This window comes from Centroberyx gerrardi, chromosome 16, assembly GCF_048128805.1.
Source record: "Centroberyx gerrardi isolate f3 chromosome 16, fCenGer3.hap1.cur.20231027, whole genome shotgun sequence".
In the NCBI taxonomy this organism is placed as follows: Eukaryota; Metazoa; Chordata; class Actinopteri; order Beryciformes; family Berycidae; genus Centroberyx; species Centroberyx gerrardi.
The window spans coordinates 1,579,303-1,601,114 of record NC_136012.1 but is presented as its reverse complement, the minus strand read 5'-3'; the positions used below and the strand labels follow the sequence as shown (position 1 = coordinate 1,601,114).

Genomic DNA, 21,812 nt, shown 5'->3' with positions numbered 1-21,812 from the left:
CCTACAAAAAAAAACAGTATGAGTTAGGGGCTGGAGGCATGCCTTGTATCTAAGAACCTCCTTCAATAAGCTAACAGCCTTATAGGAGAAGCAGTACTCATGGCTTCTGCTGTTTTTATGACTCTATTACAGACCTGTTTAAAGCGTGGTGCTCCTTTTCCAAAGTTTACATATTTTGAACTCTTAGCACCTGGCACGCTAATGCATACTGAGCTCTGTGCACTATCACCACATGTCTTCATCACTATAAACAAAGAGCGAAAAGAGCCAGTACTGTAAAGATACTACATTTTGCATTTTAGACATTTAGACATCTGTAAATTAAATGTATTTGTGAAGGTGAATCCTTTTTTTATGTGTCTGCATGCCTAGAAACATTCTGTACATGTGTATATGACCTTCAGTAGACCTGTTATTGTGAATGCGATGCACATTTTGCATGTTTTGTTTTCTTCATATTCTCCTATTCTTACATTATATATTGTGTAAATGTTGATTTTTGTCACTTGTTTCATACTGCATAGGATGAGGAATTTGATGGAGCTGATGGAGATGGAGGAATTTTAAAGCAATATTCCACTTAGTTTTATCATATCATTTGAATGAGGCCACGGAAATAGACTGAAAACTGACACTTAACACGTTTGTGAACAGATTCAACAACAGATCCTGCTACTGTGATTTTCAATTAACTGTGGGTCCATGTTTTAGAACATAATTTTGCCAAATAGCATTTTTATTGATAGAAGAGAACATAGCAGATCTACTTTTATTTTTAAATGCAAATTTTAGTGTAAACCAAGAATAGAAGTACAAAATGATGAAGGACTCAGGATGCTTTGTTGTCTTAAAGCAGGATCTGTTCACCAATGCATTAAATGTCAGTTTTCAGGCTATTTTCGTGGCCTCATTCAAACGAATGGGAAGTAAAAATCTGAACACCACAAACTCGTCCAGCTGCATCTGATCTTGGTGATTAGTTTATATTCTGGTTTTCATGGTGGTCAAGTGCCAAATAACCCCCATGTTAAAACTAAGTGGAATATTGCTTTAAGGCTGAGCTTCTAAATGCATGCAGTGATTGACTGTTGAATGTCTATATGGAGAGTGATGTGAACAAATGATGTGAACAGACAAATTTGCTGTGAGGAGTTGGCTGAAAGTTTCGCCTATTTATCCTAGCGATCAACACATCTGTCCTGCGCTGACTTAGATCCTCAGTCTCTTTCCCTTCATGTCTGCGGACGGTAGGGATGGCATAAAAACTAACCCCGAGGATTTATTGCTGTTATTACTACATCCGTGTATATCACAGGACACCATCGCTATTTTGTAATATATCCTAACGCAATAGAAACGGTAATAGGCAATAGGTAATACATAACACTAACGTGGCTAGCTTCCTATTAGCGCTGCTGTCACCTACTGTAGGCTGTCACTTATTGACAGTTTCAGCGCTATGTCTGCGGCGATCGTGATGACGCTAATCTTATTCTATCTATACCCAATATTTTGCATCAATATAACATCCAAAAACTGCAAGTATTCAGTGTTTCCCCCAGAATTATATTCTTGTCAGAGTGGAAAGCCTCTGACACAGGATTTAGACCATCATGGGACACTAAGTCCCTAAGTCACTAAGTCTAAGTCTGTGTTCCCCCCCCAAAGTTTCTTTATTGGGTTTTCAAAAAGATATTAAACATAGGCCTATACATCAACACGTCGTACAACAAAGCAAAGTAATATATATTTGCAGAGCACAGTTATCCAGCTAACCCACCCCCCTCCCCATCAAACATACAAACACACACACACACACACACACACACACACACACACACATACACAAACATCTAAATGAAACCCAGTCTGTTTTTATGTAGCTGTGGTCAGGAAGGACCTGCCATCATATCAGCAGTGGATTACATGACTGGCTGATATCCAGTATTTAATACAAGCTCAGTATCTAACCCTAGTTTCAACTGAGGACAAGTTGATTTGCAGCCCAGCTTTTCTTGTTTTTCTTGGCAGTCGATTACTATAGGACAGACAAATTTACTCACTGTGGAATGAGTAAAAACGTTGAGTGGGAAAACAGCTTTGTGTGCGTGTGTGTTGGCTGTGGGTGTGTACCAATAGTAGGCCTACCATCTGAAACTGCCCAATAATGTTAGATGACTAGCTTTTTTTCTATGCAGACTGCAGTAACGCTGGTCATTTGGGTTGATTTTTTGGGTGGAAATACTTTCAGACAAATTCAATGTAATTTTCAGAAAAGCATTAATTTATGCTTTTTTTAATCGCTTAAAAGACGCTATATATTGCATCCGTTTTATACTATCTACTATGATGTATGCTGTTAATTTTAGGTCAAAAGGATTTGTTCAATCAAGAGAGTTTTAGTGTAACATGGTCTAAATGACACTTTCATTAGTATTGGTTTAAATTTTCTTAATATTGACTTGACTAGTGGAAAATTAAAGTGCTACAGAGGCCTTTCAATGAAAGGCCTCTTTCTTGGCCTTCCAAGAAACATTTCAGTGAGGAAACACTAGTGTGTGTGTGCGTGTGTGCGTGTGTGTGTGTGTGTGTGTGTGTGTGTGTGTGCACTTTTTGTCATGTGTTGCCCAGTTTAATGCAGTATTCTCTCATATTAAATACTGTAGGTGTCAAACAAGGCAGAGGGATGGAACTGGTGCTGATAAGTGTGTGTGTGTGTGCATGTTTGTGCACATGCACGCGTATTTGTGTGAAGGACGTTAATGGGTGCTGATAAGACAGAGGGAGGGAAACACTGATAAGCTACGATACGTTGACAGTCTACCCCCTGTGTGTGTGTGTATGTGCAGTGTTCACACACATTCACGTGTTTTAGTATGTGACATATGCAGTATCTGTGTGTATAGGCTACATGCACGTGTGTTAAGCATGCATACATTAATATGTGTACACAAACATATGTAGCCTATAAACGTATTGTATGTGTGTGTTCCTTCTTTATTTAACCAGCTGGGACGAGGTTCCCTTCTCTTATCTTTTTCTCTTTTCTCTTCCTTCTCTCCCCCCCCCCCCATCGTTTCTCTATAGATACACAAAAGAGGCGGGCTAAGGGGAAAAACATAGCAGAGGGGTTAGGGTTAGTCCATCAACCACGTCTGAACATGTTTTTTGTAGTTTTATCATCTGTGCCATGATGTTTATCATGCCGATTTTCACACATTTGGACGCCTCTGCTGTTGATGAACTGGAAAATGGTAAGAGTTGATCATTTTGTAGTGCTAATGGGCATAAACAGACTGATAACTGCACTGACAAGTTAGCTGTATCTTGCCAGAACCCAGACAGCCCATGTGTTATCTGTAGGAGAAATGATGTATCTATAGGCGGTGGACAAAATAATGCAAGAGTAGAAAATATCATATGATGTGTTTTTAGTTTTTGTCTGTGTTTATGTGGAGAGTTGTGCAAACTGTTACTGTACTGAAAAGTTCATGTAAATAAAAGTTATTATTTATTGTTTTTATTACACAGTACCATACCACAATACCAGACATATATATGTTTGTATAATACCTATATATATGCATATATTATATGCATATAACATATATATATATATGTGTGTAAACATATATCTAAATATACATAAAGTTATTCATTTATATATAAAACTACCAACCCAACACTGAAAACTAAGTAAAACTAAACTGATATTGAAATAAAAATCAAAAATGATATAAAAATAAAAGTAAAACCCAAACCCTGATACACATGCACTCATGCTCTCATAAGAATGCTGTTAAAAGAATGTTTCAAATTCTGACATAAAAGTATGGGTATTGGCTTTCATTCCTTCTCTATATCTCTGCAATCTCTCTCTCTCTGTCTCTCTCTCTCTCTCTCTCCCTCTCTCAATTCAATTCAATTCAATTTGCTTTGTTGGCATGAAAGTTTACAAACAATGTTGCCAAAGCATGAAGGTACAGAGTGTGTGTGTGTGTGCGTGTGTGTGTGTGCGTGTGCGAGTGTGTGTGTGCTGGGTTAGCACTCCATCATATAATGACTATCAATAGTCATAACAGTTCAACAATAAATAATACATTCAATAAAGCAAGAATCAAAAACACAACACATTGGTCAACGTGTGTGTGTGTGTGTGTGTGTGTGCGTGTGCATGCGTGCGCACATGTGTATGTGCGTATGTGTTGGTCACTCACTGTTCCTCAGGTTGTGGCAGGTTAACACATATTGTGCAGTCAGATCTGCTGTGTTTCCTTCTCCCAGGACAATTCCTAGTCTGGATTTGTCATCCAGCTCTTTGAAATTGGGAATTTGGGAGCTGAGTTTGTCGAAACTCGAACCTGTCGAACAGTGACCACATGTTCTGTTTTCTTTTGGTTGCCATGATTTCTTATGTCTTCCTGTTTCAATTGCCAATTGGTGGTCACTGAGCCTGTACCTGGTGAGGATCTGTGTCTGCTTCCTATCTCTGACAGTAGAGATATATTCTGCTAATTTATATTCTCTGTTTAGGGTCAGATAACATTCTAATTTGCTTTGACTTTTGGTTTCTTTTTTCCAATGTTCCAAATAGGTTTCTTTGCATTGTTTAATAATTTGGTTTACGCAAATTGGTGTTAGTAAAGCAGTGTTGGTGTGAGCCTGGTCCAGGTGTGGCTGAGGGGGGGGCGGTTAGTCTCAGCACCAACTGACACAGCGGACTCTTTTCTGGGTTCAGCTCTTGGGTTTGGAGGGCCTTGGAGTGGAGGCTGGCTGGGGAACTGGATTTAAGGTGATTTAAAAATTTTAGCGCTCTCTTTTGAATGTTAATTATTAATGGATAACGGCCTAATTCTGATCTGCATGCATTTGTTGGTGTTTTTCTTTGTGTGTGTACGATGTGTCTGCAAAATTCAGCATGTAGGGTTTCTGTTGGATGTTTGTCCCAGCTGGTGAAGCTATGATGACTGAGTGGACCCCAGACTTCACTACCATACAGCGCAATGGGCTGGATCACACTATCAAATATTCTAAGCCAGATTTTAATTGGAATTTGGATATTATAAAATTTCATTTTGATTGCATGTAGAGCTCTTCGAGCTTTTTCTTTTAGTGCGTTCACTGCCAGGCTGAAGCTGCCTGAGGCTGTTATTGTAAGGCCGAGGTGTGTGGTATGATGGTGTTTCCTAAGGTGAACTGGTGTCTGTTTTCCTGACATCTAGCCTTTTTTTGGAACACCATGATATTGGTCTTTTTCAAATTGACTGCCAGGGCCCAGCTCTGGCAGTAGCGGTCCAGCAGGTCCAGTTGCTGCTGTAGTCCCTGTTTTGTGGGAGACAGCAGAACTAGATCATCTGCATAGAGCAGGATTTGATTTCTTTGTCCAGGAGAGAGAGGCCCGGGGCGGCGCTTAGGTCCAGCTGCTCTGCAAGTTCATTTATGTAGATGTTGAACAGCGTTGGACTCAGGTTGCAGCCCTGGCAGACACCTCTCCCCTGGGCAAAGGATTCAGTGTGTTTGTCTCCAATCTTCACACTGTATCTACTTGTCATATACATACATTTAATAAGGTTGTATACTTTGCCACCTATACCGCATTGAAGAAGTCGGTAATATAGGCCTTCATGACAAATCGAATCAAAGGCTTTTCTAAAATCAATAAAGCAAGCAAAGATTTTACCATTTTTTGTTTGGTGTACATGTTTTTCAATGAATGCGTGTGTAAAGTGTGTAAATATGGTCGGTGGTACGATGTTTGGGGAGAAAGCCAATTTGGTTTTTACTAAGGATGTTGTGATTTTCAAGGAGATTTGAGATTGTACTATTTATAATGCTGCAGAATAGCTTCCCCAGACAACTGCTGACACAGATTCCCCGGTAGTTGTTGGGGTCCAGTTTGTCCCCACTCTCAAAGATGGGGGAGATAAGGCCCTGGCACCAGATGTCAGGAAAACATCCTGAACTCAGTATAATATTGAACAGTTTGAGCACTGCATCCTGCATGTTGGGGCTGCAGTTTGTGAGCATTTCATTTTTTATGTTGTCTGGACCACAAGCTTTTTTGGTTGGAGACATTTTGTCTTTCTTGACAATTCTTCCCAAGTGATTGGGAAGTCGAGGGGGTTTTGCTTGTTTTCTCTCTCTCTCTCTCTTTCTTCCCTCTCTTCTCTTCTCTTTCTTCTATAACTGTTTAGTTACATTGATTGTCTTTATTGCTGTAGCCTGCTGTCACAGTTGCTGCATTTCAGTAGCAATGCCAAAAGGCACATGAAAGATGAAACACAAGAAGGGCTTATTTAGATGTTCCCCTCCCTCTCTGTCTCTCTCTCTCTCTCTCTCTGTCTCTCTCTCTCTCTCTCTCTCTCTGACCATCTATCTACCTCACTCTGTCAAGGTTATGTTTGCATGTGGTGTCAGAAGTGACAGGTGAAAGCTTATTGATATGGACTCATAGTGGGAGATTCATTTACCATTCTCCCTCTACCCTCTTCCTCTATTTCTCACAGACTGACCCTTGACCCTGACCAATCTGGATGTGTGTGTGTGTTACACAAGGCAAGGACTGAAGATGATTTGAACCAAGCCCAGAGCCCGAAGGTTATTTACAATCTCTCTCTCTCTCTCTCTCTCTCTCTCTCTCTCTCTCTGGCTCATTTGTACTCACACAACTCCACTTTTTTTTTAACTATGCAAACTAGGCACAAGCTCAGTTTTGTTCCAATTGGATCATGGGTAAAGTTAATCCCCTTGGTAAATCCAGGTCCTTTCACAGCTGAAGTCAAGATTAAAGTGAATTGTGTCTTTCTATCATGAAAGACTTTTTGGATTGGATGGTAGATCGCATTGCAATAGAAATATATTTAAAGAAGTTGTGGAAAGAATGCTAGAGACTAGGTTTCTGCTAGAGTAATTTATTGCATATATCTCTATATCTTTATTTTCATACTGCATATGATCTCATATCCTTTGTATATTTTCATATCCTACATATTTTTTTTCATATTCTACAATTCCTTTTCTTTGTCTAAGAATGTGATTTTGCAAACCCTGCATATATGCTGTCAATTCAAATACTTTTTTTTTCACTCATATTTACTTAATTTGTTCTAGAGTTGAAATTGTCAGGATTTTTTATTATAATTTTTATTTCTGGTTGCTGTATCCTGTTATTACTTGCTGCTGCAATAACCCAAATTCCCCACGTGGATCATCTAATGTAATCTAATGTAATGTAATCTAATGTATTGAATCAAATCTAATGTAATCTAATGTAATCTATTCTAATCTAATATAATCTAATCTAACACACACACACACACACACACACACACACACACACACACACTCAAACATCGGCATCAACGGATCAATCAGTCAAATTTCTCTATCTCTGTCTCTCTCAGGTTTAATTTACATTATGACTGACTTGGACGCCTCGGCGGTGGGGGAGCCCCCCCCACCCTACATGATCTTCGTCGTGGTCTTCCTCTTCTTCCTCACCGGCCTGCTGGGCTTCCTCATCTGCCACCTGCTGAAGAAGAAGGGCTACCGCTGCCGCACCGGAGACATGGATGATGAAGAGGAGGAGGAGGAGGAGGAGAAGAAGCAGGGGGTGCATGCAGACGGTGGGTGAAGAAAAAAAATGCAAACAGAAACTCACCAATACTTGCAAATGTTGCATGAAGACCTGTTTTTCTGTTGTCCATTTTATGTTTGAATTTAGAGTTGTCATAATTTTGTATGTGCTGAATAGGTTTCATAATCCTGACATTTTATTTCCAACATGCACTAGAATATAAAAATATGCCCTTCTTCTTAAGTCTCATACTTTTATAGGTTTTCATCTGACAACAGCCAATTTGCTTTATTCCCATGGTGGCCATATTTGATTTAGAGGGGTAGGGAATCATTCTAAGGAAGAAGTGAGACAGATGGAAACAGAGGCAAACTCAATTGGCCTTTGGACAAAAAAAATAAAATATGCACTAAAATTAAACCTCAGTATTGTGGAGAGATGAGCAGAGCTGGAGAAGTTCCAAATGAAACAAACAGCAACTGGATTGAAGACAACATCCATGATGTTGATCCAGACTGTTAAATGCTAGCAATCAGCTATGATGTTAACATGTTGTATTTTATTTATTATCTCTAGGTCTAATTTTGTAAGTTATAACAACTAGTTTAACAGTATCAGTTTTAACCAACTCAAGTCACCTAATATTGTAATATGGTACCTCTATATTGCGATGCAGGGAGCTCCTAAAGAATTTTGATAGCTGCACATAATTTATGTCATAGTCCTTACTCTGCTAACTTTGGGTGCAGGTTAAAGTGTAGACTTTTCAATGGTATTTTGAATCACATAGCAGGCTAGCAGTCAGCTACTTCATGTTGTTAACATGCTATATTTATTATCTCCAAACCAACTAGGTCTAATTTTGTAAGTTGTATCAACTAGTTTAACAGTATCAGTTTTAACCAATTCAAGTCACCTAGCATTAACGTTAGCTAGCAGACACAGAACAAACAATTTGACTGTCAAAGAAGCAAGGATATGAAGCATAATGTCGGGATGTTACTAATACTTAAGGTAAAAGTTGTTAATAAAAGATAAATGCTGACAATAAGAATTATACCTACTGTAGTTGGTCTGCAGATGTAATGGTAACAACATGAAGTAGCTGACTGCTAACATTAGAAAACACCATCAACATCATGGTTGTTCCCTTCAGTCTGGTTGCTGTAGTCTTTGATTTGGACTGAGTAATTTGGCCTTGAGCTCTGCTCATCTCTCAACAATATCCAAAGATAATTTTGGTGTATATTTGAAAAAAAAAAAAAAAGCCAGCGCATGACGTAAAGTCAAATATGGCCACCATTTGAAGGAAGCGAAAGGTAAGTAAATGTAACAATATACAAATGGCGCACAATTGTTCAAATTTCTTTGTTAATGCGTTTAATTAGAAGCCTTTGAGTTTTACCCACATACATTTACACACTTTTGTGATTTTTCGCTGCAGCCTATAACTGTTGGTTGCTATTTGCTTGCTCTGTCAAGCTCAATATATAGATCTTTTGCCATGAGTTTGGTGTTATGATCAGGAGATGGAGAGGAGGAGGAGAAAGAGGAGGGGGGTGGTAGGAAAAAAAGAAAATGCTGTCTCTTTATTTCCCTTTATCTTTCTATCACTCTCTCCCTCCCTGTTTCACCCATACCTCTCTTTCACAAGTACACAAACACTCACAAACCTTTGTGACTGGCTTTTGAAGTCCATATCACAAGCACTCACACACATATGGAGTTACATAAACATACACTCACTTGGATACATAAAAACGTGCACACATGTGCACTTGCACACATGTAAACACACACACACACACACACACACACACACACACACACACACACACACAAGTAAACACAATAGAAGACAGAATGCTCTGATATCAGAAATTAACATTTGGGAATTTAACAGTTGAGAAATCAAGAGTCAAAGTGGCAGTAAACGTTTTTGAACCACTTGAATTTTACACAGCAAAAAATGTCCACCTCATTTACTTTCCTACTCTTGAAGCTTATTTATCTTAAACCAAGTGAAAAATTCTGCCAATGGAGTGATTCCTCTTCTTTCCAGAGCAGTTTCACCTGTTTCAATATCTTGAAAGAAGGCAGATCGCTCCACTAGTATCAACTCCATAAGTCAGATTATTCCACTAGTATCACTCCATGATGCCTATGGTGGCAAAGGTTGAAGCTGGAGACAGATAAGTTGGCAACTGACCATCTAAAAAGATTACGTTAGGTGTAATTATGTATACCTGTTTAATGCCTAGGTGGGTTCAGAAGACTGGGGTTCAGATAAAACTTTTTGGCCAGGACTAGCACAAGCATGAACAAATTGCCTAAGAGTTAACACTACAATACCGTAAATCCTCTAATAGTGGCCTGTAGTCAATTAAAAGCCGGGTCTCCGATAATGGCCGGGGGCGTGGTCGACACGAACAAATAAAGGCCGGCCTCAAATACAGGCCGGGGAAAAAAACAAAGGAAACAAGACTAGGTCAAAACCTAGTATATGGCTGGACCGTGTCCGTCTCCTCTCTCTGCCGCTGTCCTCTCCACCGCGCCCACGGCCCGCATTGATCCTCCCGATCCAAGCCTCGGACCCCTACCGGTAAACTCCTGGTGCCTGTTTGTAACTGTAGTTTGTAGTAACGTACAAGTGCCACAAGATGGCTCGGCCGGCGGAAGTCTCTGGAGCATACCGTCGTCGATTACCGCAATTATCGTAATGCACTGTAGTAACAAAAAAACGGCTACCTAACGTACCCCAAAAGAAGCAGATCAGAAAACAAGGAGGCTTCGTACTAAAATATGAGCAAATATACTTAACAAACAGAGGGAATTAGAAATAAAGGCCTGTCTATAAGCCTGCTTCCAGTAAAGGCCTGGTACCCTCTGCAGTTGAGGTAAATAAAGGCCCGGGCCAATATTAGAGGATTTACTGTATGCAACTTTTCTCCTTGAGGCAGGAAGTGCAGTGTTAGTCCTGCCCTCATCTACTCTGTTAGTGGGTCAAGTTCCTCAAGTTGTTGAAGAAGCAGACGGATAACACAGCCAATCTGCAAGTTAAAGGAAAAATCCCCCTCTTGGATCCTCTTATCTGTTCTCAGATCTCATCAATCAAGTGTGGTAATTTACTTTTTTTGGTGAACCCACTTTCCCTCAGCCTGCCTCATCTACTTCTACTTTAGTTAGTGATTTCCTATGTTTCCCAGAATGCCTTTCAAGAAACCCCAGAGAAGGGCCATGAACTTGTTGCTTTCAACCAAAGGAGGGCGTATCGGCGTATAAATATAGCTAGTTTGTCAAATAGTTTGTGAACATTGGGGCATGTCTCTGATTGCGGCCACAACCCTTACTTAAATCATGACTTATGGCTGCATTGCAGTCTGGTCTATTGAGACTACTGTGGGTGGAGAAATTGGTCTCTGTCCTCTTCTACGATGGATTTCTCCCTGTATGATTGTTGAACGTCTCTTGGTGCAAAATGGCGGCTCTAGAAAGAAGCCCTCGCTCTTTGATTCTGAGGGACTGACACCAAAACCTGACGTTTACCGCTGATGTTTTAGATCACTGAAACATTTTTGACTTTGACTTGACTTAAACTTTAATTCATGCTTGCAGTAAGGTGTACTGAAAACAGCACAGAATTTTACATAAAAAAACACTAAAATCGTAAATCATAAACTAGGGATGGGCATTTTAAGTAATTTCAATATTCGAGTACTCGCATTAAATTATTATAGAGTACTCGAGTACTCGCAAAAAAAAACTAACGTAAGAATATGGTCCGAAATTAACACCCAAGCGAAAATGCGGGTAGGGGTCCGTGTCCGACTGCAAACACACAAGCGGAACCAAAGTTTGGCTAACGTTAAACAGTTAATTTCATAGGCTATAGGCCTGTAAGAATATCTATTACTATCTAATGCTTTCACATTTATGTAAATTGGCCAACAACGGAAAACAAGTGCAATTTTAAATTCATTTATTGAACAACCAGGCTACCTTGTTGGCACTTTGCAGATCAGCCCTCAATTTCACCGCGCTTTCCTCATACATCTTCTCCACTCTCGTAGCTGTTGTTCGCCGCGATGGTAGCTTGTACTCCAGCTCAACAAACACCATCAGCTCGCAGAAGCCTTCTCCTTCCACAAAGCTTAACGGGAGCATATCTCCAGTCACCATTTTCATGATGAGCTGGCTAATCTTCTCTGCCCTGGTGGCATCACAACGGCGTGTGCTAACACTGCTAGCAAATGAGGTGATGCGACATTGCCTGTTATCCGTCTCCGCTGTTTTCTCCTTGTGCTTAATGCGCAAATGGTTAATCATCGAACTAGTTGTTCTATGATACGCAAGTTTAACGTTACATAGCTGCACTGCACATTCATTTCATCTATTTTGTCGAAATACTTCCAAACATCACTCTTATGCCTGGTTACCATTCTGCCTGTACCGTTAGATCCTGTAACAATGCGTGCACAGATCTATCATTTTTGCTAGCAGTCCCGTCCAAAAAATTTTAACTTTTAATATAGAACAGGGTCAATTTACGTTTCTATTTATTATATACATATATGTTTTTTTTACAAAGCAAAAAAAAAAAATGCGAGTACTCTATACGTTGAACCGTTGAACGAATACTGACGTCCTGCCCATCCCTATCATAAACATAAAAAGAGCACATTTGTACACGAGAAACAAGACAAAGTACAAAAAAATAACCATTAAAAAGAAATTAAAAGATCAGCAGAATTACATTTTAAGAAGTATATGTACATGCAAATTGAAGCTTTAGCTCTATGCTTTGATATTACACCATAGCTCCCATACAAGCATTGGATCTAATTCAAATGGGCTCAAATTGGTAGCAGTGACTTTTAATCAGTGTAAACCTTGTATATGAGGCTTACGCTACTGTTTTTGCTTTCAAATTCATCATACCAGGATGTTTACAATCTTTGGCCTTTATAAACAAAGGCTGATCGTTACCGCAAGTCAGATTTTCCGCTCCTGATTAGGGCCGGATCTATGCTTACACTAGACTTCCAAAACTAGACTTATATTTGTTAGATAACAGCACAGTTTCAACAACAATATATCATCAGTGTCCTGCAGAAACATTGTTTCACTGAAAATTCAGTGTTGCAGGAAATGATCATTCTTATTTTCCTGTTGATGTCCATGCATTCTCAACCTTTTGTCACCTATTTTCAATGGTTTGGCTTGGTCCCAGGGTTATGAAACATTTTTGCAACAAGGGAGACGATATCAGCTGTAGATTACAAATAAAAAAAAATCTAACTATAGATATCTGCAGGACACTGATGATAAGTTTAGAAGTCTGTGATCTTGTAAACAAACCATTTCTCTTTCACTTGGATTTTGAGATTGTGGTTGTTAAGGCAAGCGTTAGTGAAAAAATGCAGATGTAACAGGAACTTCATTGAGAATACACTGTTTGAAAAAAAAACAACAATCATGTATGGTTGTGGTGCATTCCCAAAGCAACAATTACAATAATTAATAATTAATTCATTTTATTCTAAAGTTTTAGCCAGCAAAATAACCTACACTCCATATCTTTTAAGGAGTTTAGATAAAACATTTTGTGGCACTAATTTGAACATTATTATAGCATGACAGTGTGTGCTTCCCCATTTTCTCCCTATTATTCACTGAGAATTTGCCTTTAACTTTGTAGTATGCCTTTTAATGAGTGTTGGCTGACAGATGTGTGTGTTGTGTTTTTTTCTTCTGCTGTGTTTCAGATGAGGATGAGGAGAACCAGGACACTGTAGAGCAGATCCTCAAATGCATCATCGAGAATGAAGGTGAGGAACTGGAACTATTCTATTCTAGTCTAGTCTAGTCTAGTCGAGTCAAGTGTACTCCGTTTCTCCCACCTTCATAACTTTTTTTTGTCGCATGTTAATCTATCCTACTTCGATTTATTCTCTTGTATTTTCCTCTATTCTCTTCTATTTTAATTTATCTGTACTTCTGTACTACTCCGTTCTAGGGTTCGACCGATATGGGTTTTTGGAGGCTGATGTGGATTTTTGGATTGAAGCTAGCCAATATTTTGTGACGATGTTCAATATCTTTTAATCTGATCATTTTCATGCTAAGAAATTCCCCCCAAAATGACAAGTATTCAGTGTTTCCGTCAGAATTTTATCCTTGTCAGGGTGGAAAAGCCTCTGAAACAGCATTTAGACCATGGGACACTAAAACTCTCCATTTATAACCATTTGTATCTATTTGTATGTACATATTCATGCATTCATGTCACATTAGAATCAGTTGGTTAAGGGCTTCCCATAGATAACCAGTGTAGTATTGATCAATTCTACTTTAAATATAATCAAAGACACTGCATCATATATTGGCCAACCCATATAGCGGTCTAACCCTACTCTGTTTATTCTACTCTAAGCTGTGTTTCTGTTGTCACTTCTAGCCAACATGGAGGCCTTCAAGGAGATGTTGGGAAACCAAAATGTCTGTGTGCGCCATGACCCCAGGTAAGCCCATCTAACTTAGGGTGTTTACACATAGTTATTTTTAAAGGAACCAAACTCAGTCCTTTTTAAGTGAAGCAAAAAGTGAACCAGCTGCATATGGACTCAGTCCCCTTACAAAAGGACTCAGCTCTCTTTTCTGGTCCACAAGCATTGACGAGATCTCAGACCACTTGTTGTTCACACCACAACTCCTTTAGAACTTAGACCTCACCTGTGTTGTCTGCGTATGTAGGGCAAGCCCACAGAACTTGAATAGATAGATTTAGATAGATTTCCCATTCAAATAAATGTTCCTGGACGGTCGAAGCGGCGGCCATTTTGCTGTGAACCGTTGGACTAGCTTCTGTATAAAGCGACTTACAGCAAGTCACTGAGCTGAGAGGTTTTACAGCAAGAACCAAAGCAGCTTCTCTGTCTCCTTGCTGCCATCGATTGCTAACATGCTAATGTTGACTAGAAGAGCTAGAGAGAGAAGTACAGTCTGTGATAAAGCTACGTTAGCCTCGTCGCTAACAGTTTTTGACAGTTTGCTAACAGACACATCTGCACAGTTCTCAAGCAAGTGTGACAGACTTTAAGGCCAGACTTGTGTTGTCACCATAGCAATGAACCATAATCGCCATTATATGCTGTACTAGCCAAATTACCATGACAAACAGTGGAAGGACCATTCTATCCATTCACGTTCTGTGGGCAAGCCTCAAGGTAAAAAGGTTTAAAGCAAAACATTTCACATTGCATGAATCAGTCGGACCACAAAGCGGATCACAAATGAACCGAACTCAGACCTCCTCCTGGTTTGAAAAAATCTTGACTCATGCAGCTTGAGACTGACAGAGGACATCAGATCCCTGGTTTTAATTACATTTCCTGTCACCGCATTGGCAAATAAAATGGTTGGCAGCAAGTCTAGGTTTGGACTTGAAAGTGGGCCAAGATTCTCTGTCTGTCTGTCTGTCTGTCTGTCTGTCTCTCTCTCTCTCTCTCTCTCTCTCTCTCTCTCTCTCTCTCTTTCTCACTCACACGCACTCACACACACACACACACACACACACCAAAGCCAGCCCAAGGGTGAGGACACATGATCCTCAAAGGTTTTGATCACTTTTTCATTGGGTGTTTAGTGTTGAGTACAATATACCGAATGGTCTGTATATTTTTGCACATTTTACAAAGACACAAAATGTTTACAAAGTCAACATTTTTCTTAATTTGCACTTTCAATAATGTCACTCGCTATTGAAATAAGACCTTGACATTTGATTTCTTTTTGTGTGCTTTTGTTCTTCACCATATACCTACTTGACACATTAGGACAATAGGAAATGCTGAAATCTTCTTGTCCCCAAAATATTTGTACCTGTCTATTCAAAAATGAAAATGGAATTACAATTAATGTAAATGGTCTGTTTAAGACTAAAAGGGAACAAGGTAACACTTTAACTGAAGGTACAGATTATATGCCTGTTAGAAGCAGACATATACTTTTCTCCCAAGAAAGTCATCAAACATCATAAACTATACAGTTGTCCCATAAAGTATTCAACCTCTTATTCTTTTGCACATTTATTTTATTATATAATGTCCTGATTATAATAATTATCGTGCAGTCACAATGTGCTTATAATGCACTTATGATGCCTTATAATGCCATATGCCTTATACCACTTCAAGTAGTGTAACCAGTGAAAATTGTTTAGCCAAGTTTTAATAATAATAATAATAATGATAATTTACAAAGTAAAGTTTTCAAAGTGCATAAGAACAAGTAACAGGTGAAAAGACAAAAAAGACACAACCTAAAAACAAGAGATTACATAGAATGAATAATAAATGAGTCATTGATAAATAAAAAGTCTAAGAATTGTTAGAGAAAGCAAGTTTATAAAAATGGGTTTTAAGAAGTGACTTAAAAACCTGAAGAAATGTAAGTGAAGGGAGGAGAGAGAGGCAGACACCCTCTCTAGAAAACTGTTATTCTGCTGACTCATCCAAGCGCCTGTTTTTTGCTGAGTCACGGTTCTGATATATTCTGCTCTTGCAATACATAACCCCCCTCCCCACCCCACCAACAACCTTTCACAACAATGACTTTGGCAGCCATAAAGGAGTTTCTCAGGATTTTCTTTTTCAGTGGCTAGGATTGTTTTCATTTCCACTATTTATAGATCTAAAAAAAATAATACTGTCAGAAATAAACTGATGGTTTTAGATTGATATTCTTAATGTGTAATGTTATGGTTTGATGAGTAACCTTTATCTAACCTTTTAAAAATACTTTTTCATGAGTAAAATAAATTAAAACAAAAATGCTCTTTGCTGTTTTGAAGTTGTAATTGTGTTATTGATAGAAATAATGGACAAGAATACACCAGGACAAAGGTTGACAAGTTTTGTCCTGAGATGGAGCTCTTTGTGTCCGCAGGATCTTTGTGACGTATTCAGCCTGCCTGCATGTAGCGTTAGTAGTTTAGAGAGGAACAGGACGGTGTTGGCATTATACAAATAACAACTGAAGAGCCTCTTCGTCTCCTCTCCTCCATCACTGTCCATTCTAAAAACACAGACCACTCTGACCTTCTCTATCTCCACTCTTTCCACTAACACAGAAACAGACACACATACACACACACTTACTAGAGCTTTTCTTTAATTATCTGGAAACTGTCATCCATGCTTCCTTTTTCAACTATGTCTAGACTATTGTAATTCCCTGTACAGCTGTTTTAACCAAGAGAGTAAATCCAAATTAGTTAGTTACTATTGTGTTTTAACCAGCAGAGTAAATCCAGATTACACTCAGTTAATTATTGCAAAGTTTTTGTACTCTCAAAATAAATTGTTTCTAAGTGTTCTAAGTGTGCAGTAACCAAGCAGTAACGTCTTTTTGGCACAAGGTGTCACCAGTTAATTTCAATAGAAATTAACAAAATCGACAAGATATGATTAGATGTGAAACAGCAGGTGTTATATGAGGTCCTCAGAATGTGTTAAATGGCCACTAAGAATTTAGTATTCAACAACGCTGTGCAATAATTATAACAATAATTATAATACATAAAATTGTATATCGTTGATGTCCAGGTTGCTTCGTAAGGAGTCGCTGGGCGGCGTTCCTCCCCATCACCATACTGTCCATTCGGGCAGCGACCACAACTCCTGCCACCTCTGTGTCCAGAGTCGATCCAAAAAGAACCGCCGACGAAGCCGAACCCCCCGCGCCAAACAACGACCTGGAGAACAAACCGTCTTCTCTGTTGGCAGGTAAGACCACAGTAAAGTATTTGATAAAAAAAAAAATTGATATGCATTTCGATATGGAATCAAGTTCAAGTTCAAGTTTGTTTATTTCTACAGCCCTTTATCACAAGCATGTATCAAAGGATAGGAGAATAAGCCTAACTAGATCTAACTGATCAACAGTCAGTCAACGATCGGATGCACCTAAAATACATTTTAAGCAGCCAAAAATTCAATACGATTCAATTCAGACCTGTCTCAATACGATGCAGTGTGATCAGTGTTGGGCAGTAACACGTTACTGAGTAACGCTTTACCGACGGAGAAGGTGGTTACTCAGTAACGCGTTACAGTAATGTGATTACTTTTTTCAGTAATGTGTTGGGGGTAACGGAAAGTAATGTAATGAGTAATGTAACTACTTACTGTTCCTGTAGAGTAATAAGTAAAGTAATGTTATTACTTTTTAAAGAAGTAATAAGTAAAGAGTAATACATTACATTTTCCAAGTAATTTGCCCAACACTGAGTGTGATATGATGCAATTCAATCGTGCAAACAGTTCCTTTTTACTTCTACCATAGTTTGGCCCCTGGTTGCAAGAAAGAATCGTCAAGCATAAATCAATCCACTTATATGTAAGAGAGAAATATGTACATTACAATGGTCTCTCTCTGAAAATCGGTCAACTCAAAATAATCCTTTCCATTGTTTATTAATTAATAATGCCTTGCTGCTATGTTTAAAAATGCATTCACTTCAGTAATGGATTTTGACCGTGCAGAGCTGTTGGAGAGTGGAGCATGGAAAAACATTTTGATAGCCTTTTTCATTGCACTACCGCTGGAAGCAGGTGAAGAGGGCCAGGCAGGAACACTCACAAGTTTTCCAACGTTATTATAAAACCTAAAGTGGGTCTACACTTGTAATTTATAGGTTTTGTGTTGTATATTTGCTCTCGGTCGACATTCTGGACAAAACAATGGGCACATTGGGAGCAGCACAGAAAAGATAATGGACTCCGAGAGAGAGAATCACTTGAGGAGTAATGACATTATTGGGTACTAAAATAAAAACAAGATGCGCCTGTCGTATCGGGCTTTTCCAATACAGAGAAGCCTGCATCGATTCAGCAGTGGAGTTGAGCAGAATAGAATAGAGTAGTGCAGAGTAGAGTAGAGTGGAGTGGGGTCGAGTAAGATAGTGTAGAGTAGTGCAGAGTTGAGTAGTATAGAATAGAGTAAGTAGAGCAGAGTTGAGTATAGTAGAGTAGAGTTGAGCCGGGCAGTGTAGAGTAGAATAGAGTAAAGGTAGTTAAAGTAGAGTAGAGCAGAGTGATGTAGAGTTGTGTATAGTAGAGGCAAATACAGCAGAATAGAATAAAATGAAGTAGAGAAGAATAAAGTAGAGCAGAGTCAAGTAGAACAGATTATACAATGACAGAATACAACATAATAGAGTGAAATAGAATAGAATAGAATAGGTTGCTTGTACTAGCACAGTTGTATGTTGACAGTTGAATAAGTGGAACACAAAGTGGCTGCTGCAGAATGTCTGCAGATAGAGAAAACAAACAATAGGAGCTGAGTAGCAGAGAAAACCATCTACAATATCAACACAATAAAAGCTAAAAACAGAAGGTATAAACAATGTAAAAGTAAACGGGAAAAGTCACAAATCTTGCGTTCTGCATGTACCGTATCCCCTTCAGATTCCGAGTGACGCACACTGACAAGAAGCCCCAGGGAGGTCCCCATCCATTGGCTGATTCCGGGGACCAGCTGGACCAATCCCAGGACAGCGAGGAGCGGAAGGAGGGCATGGCGGACAGGAAGGAGGGGGGTTACAACCTGAGGAACATGTTCAAGGACGTCCGACCGACTCCGGAGAGCTCCAATGGGGCTCCCCCGAACGTAGGGAAACGCAGGAAGAGCGTGACGATATTTGGGCTGAGGCGGGGCAGCGACCCTGCAGGCATGAAGATGGCAGCCCTGCCCGGAGGAGGAGGAGGAGGGACAGGCAGGGAGACTGGGGGTGTTAAATTCGCAATTCAGCCGCAGCCCGTTGTGTTGGAGGAGCCGTTGCAGGCTTCTGGTCTTGCAGATAACGCTAGAGTCAGGGCTGAAGCTGGGACTAAAACTGGTTCCAAAACTTCAGGCTCTGCACCCAATTCTCCCTCGCCCCAAACTCAGATGCAAGCCCACGAGTCTAGCTATATTCATGAGGTTGGCTCTGCACGTGTCCCCGGTCATGAACCTCCTACCAGCCTTACAACCAAGTCATCAAATGGGAATACACCAGCTCCCGCCCCGAGCTCCCTCCCTATTCCACCTCCCTCTTTGTCCGGACAGATGATAGTGAAATATGAGGAGGAGATAAAGCGGGAGGCGTATTCTCCCGGGCCGCTGCAGACCTCTACACCCATTGCCCCCGGGCCTGGATCTATTCCGGGTCTTGCTCCTATCCTTTCTGCCCCGCAGCCTGAACCTAGTTCCAGTGCAGGTCTTCCAGTGACCAATGCTCCTCCCGGTCCCAGCTCCACCTCCAGCCCAGATCTGGATGCAGGATTTGGAGGTAGCCTAGCTTCAATAAGCCTAGGTTCGTCCCCTCAATCTTCGTTCCCTGTCAAAACCCCATCATCGGTCTCTTCGCTGAAAACTCCTACCTCACCCCCAGTGCTCACACCGAGCCCTAAACTACCCCAAAGCTTGAGAAGTACCGCTTCTGTAGCCGCAAAAACTGCCTCGCCCTCTCCCTCCTCTAGCCCTAAACTCTCCTCAGTCCCGAGGATGCCGAGCCAATCTCCTATCCCACCTTTGACCCCAGGGAAAAGCTCTAGCCCATTACTAGCCCATACTCCCTCCCCTGCTCTTTCCCCTAGCCCATTACTAGCCCATACTCCCTCCCCTGCTCTTTCCCCTAGCCCTAAACTTACCGCCATGCCGATATCACAACGAACCCCCTCTTCTTCTCCGGCTGCCCGAACCCCCTCCCTTGGCAGTTCACCTCGTCTGAATGTGAAGTCAGGTAGCGTGACTTCCGTAACATCTATGACCTTGACTAAAGGGGACATGGTCGCAACCCCCATATCTCCAATGGAAAGGGAGCTAGAGGGAGCCATGAAACCGAAGACCGATGAAAAGACAGAGGCAGAGAGGGTTGAGATTCTCAAAGCAGACAAACTTTCACCGGCAATGGGAGATTTTAAAAGCTCCGTCCTCTCCTCTCCCTCTGATCAGCTTCTTAAAGACAGACTGAGTAGTTTGCCTCTGTCGCCTTCCAGCCCGCTGTCCCCCTCCTCACCTCTAGGGAGCAGAATAAGCAGTGTGACCATTGTCAAAGCCAGCCCTGATAGTAAGAGAGAGTTTTCTGTTGTTACTATGGCAGAGGAGGAAGAGCCCTCTATTTCAACAGAAAACCAGAGAGGAGAGACTTCAGACCTTGGGGTTGGGCAAGTACAAGTCGGGGTTAGGTCTGTAGGAGGACAAAAAGAAGAGCCGTCTGTAGCGGTGGCTGGGCCGGCAGTAAGCCAGGAAAAGGATGACATGGTGGAGATGGAAGATATTCGAGACTGCAAGGTGAAACAGGTGGAGGAAAGAGAGAAGGTGGAAGAGGAGTCGGAGAAGACGAAGACGGTGCATATTCAGCAGAAACAGGACTGAAAGGGGAAGTCTCTCACATCAAGAGTGGTGGGAGAGAGAAGGAAGGAGGAGTTTAAACTATCCCCTGACAACAGAGTGGGCCTCTGGGAGTTAAGAGCCTGGAGAAACAAAGAAGAGAGAGAGCAAACTGCAGAAACTTGCACCTCCCATGGAGTAAATGGAGAAAAAAGCAATAAAATGAAGCAAACGTGACCATGCCTTTAACCACACCAGTTAGTATGATATGTCTACAACTGGACTGGATGGGCTGGTTAACTGACGTGCTGGCATACTGGTTGACTAACTTTAAAGGAATTCCCTCCTCAGATACTTTTACACAGTTATATATCATCAATCTGTGATGTTAAATGCATTCCAGGTTTTTTTGTGATGAAGTGTTTTAATTTACGTGTTTGGTGAACCCACTTTCCTTCAACCTGCCTCGTCTACTTCTACTTCAGCTAGTGATTTCCTACATTTCCCAGAATGCCTTTTGACAAACCCCAGAGAAGGAGTGTGAAATTGAACTTTCAATCAAAGTTGGGCGTATGGGCATTTAAATATAGCTAGCTAGCCAACTAGCATTGCATTGCATTGCATTCTGGTCTGTTGAGGCTCTTCTACGATCTTCTACGCCCTTGCTCTTTGATTCTGAAGGATTACATCAAAACCTGAAACATTTTCTGCTATCAAACTCCATTGTAGCTGTGCTGGAAATATCTTGACATAACATCACGTCGTCTATGTTTGGCCAGTTACCCACAGGAATAAGAAAAATATACCATCAAACAACAAAATGCACCCAGAAATGGAAGGTACATAGCCAATAGCTACT

The 21,812-nt window shown here is 40.5% G+C and overlaps 1 protein-coding gene across 1 annotated transcript in view; it reads left to right on the top strand.

The window, feature by feature from the left end:
* rell2 (RELT like 2) overlaps positions 1-21,319 on the top strand; it is a 32,200-nt gene extending 10,881 nt beyond the window's left edge. Inside the window, exons 2-7 of the mRNA XM_078289194.1 lie at positions 6,507-6,597; positions 7,404-7,625; positions 13,342-13,404; positions 14,034-14,097; positions 17,182-17,361; positions 19,048-21,319. Coding sequence (XP_078145320.1) covers positions 7,418-7,625; positions 13,342-13,404; positions 14,034-14,097; positions 17,182-17,361; positions 19,048-20,998 — 2,466 coding nt within the window. The 5' untranslated portion in view covers positions 6,507-6,597; positions 7,404-7,417 and the 3' untranslated portion in view covers positions 20,999-21,319. The remainder of the gene's footprint in view (positions 1-6,506; positions 6,598-7,403; positions 7,626-13,341; positions 13,405-14,033; positions 14,098-17,181; positions 17,362-19,047) is intronic.
* Positions 21,320-21,812: the final 493 nt, after the last annotated feature.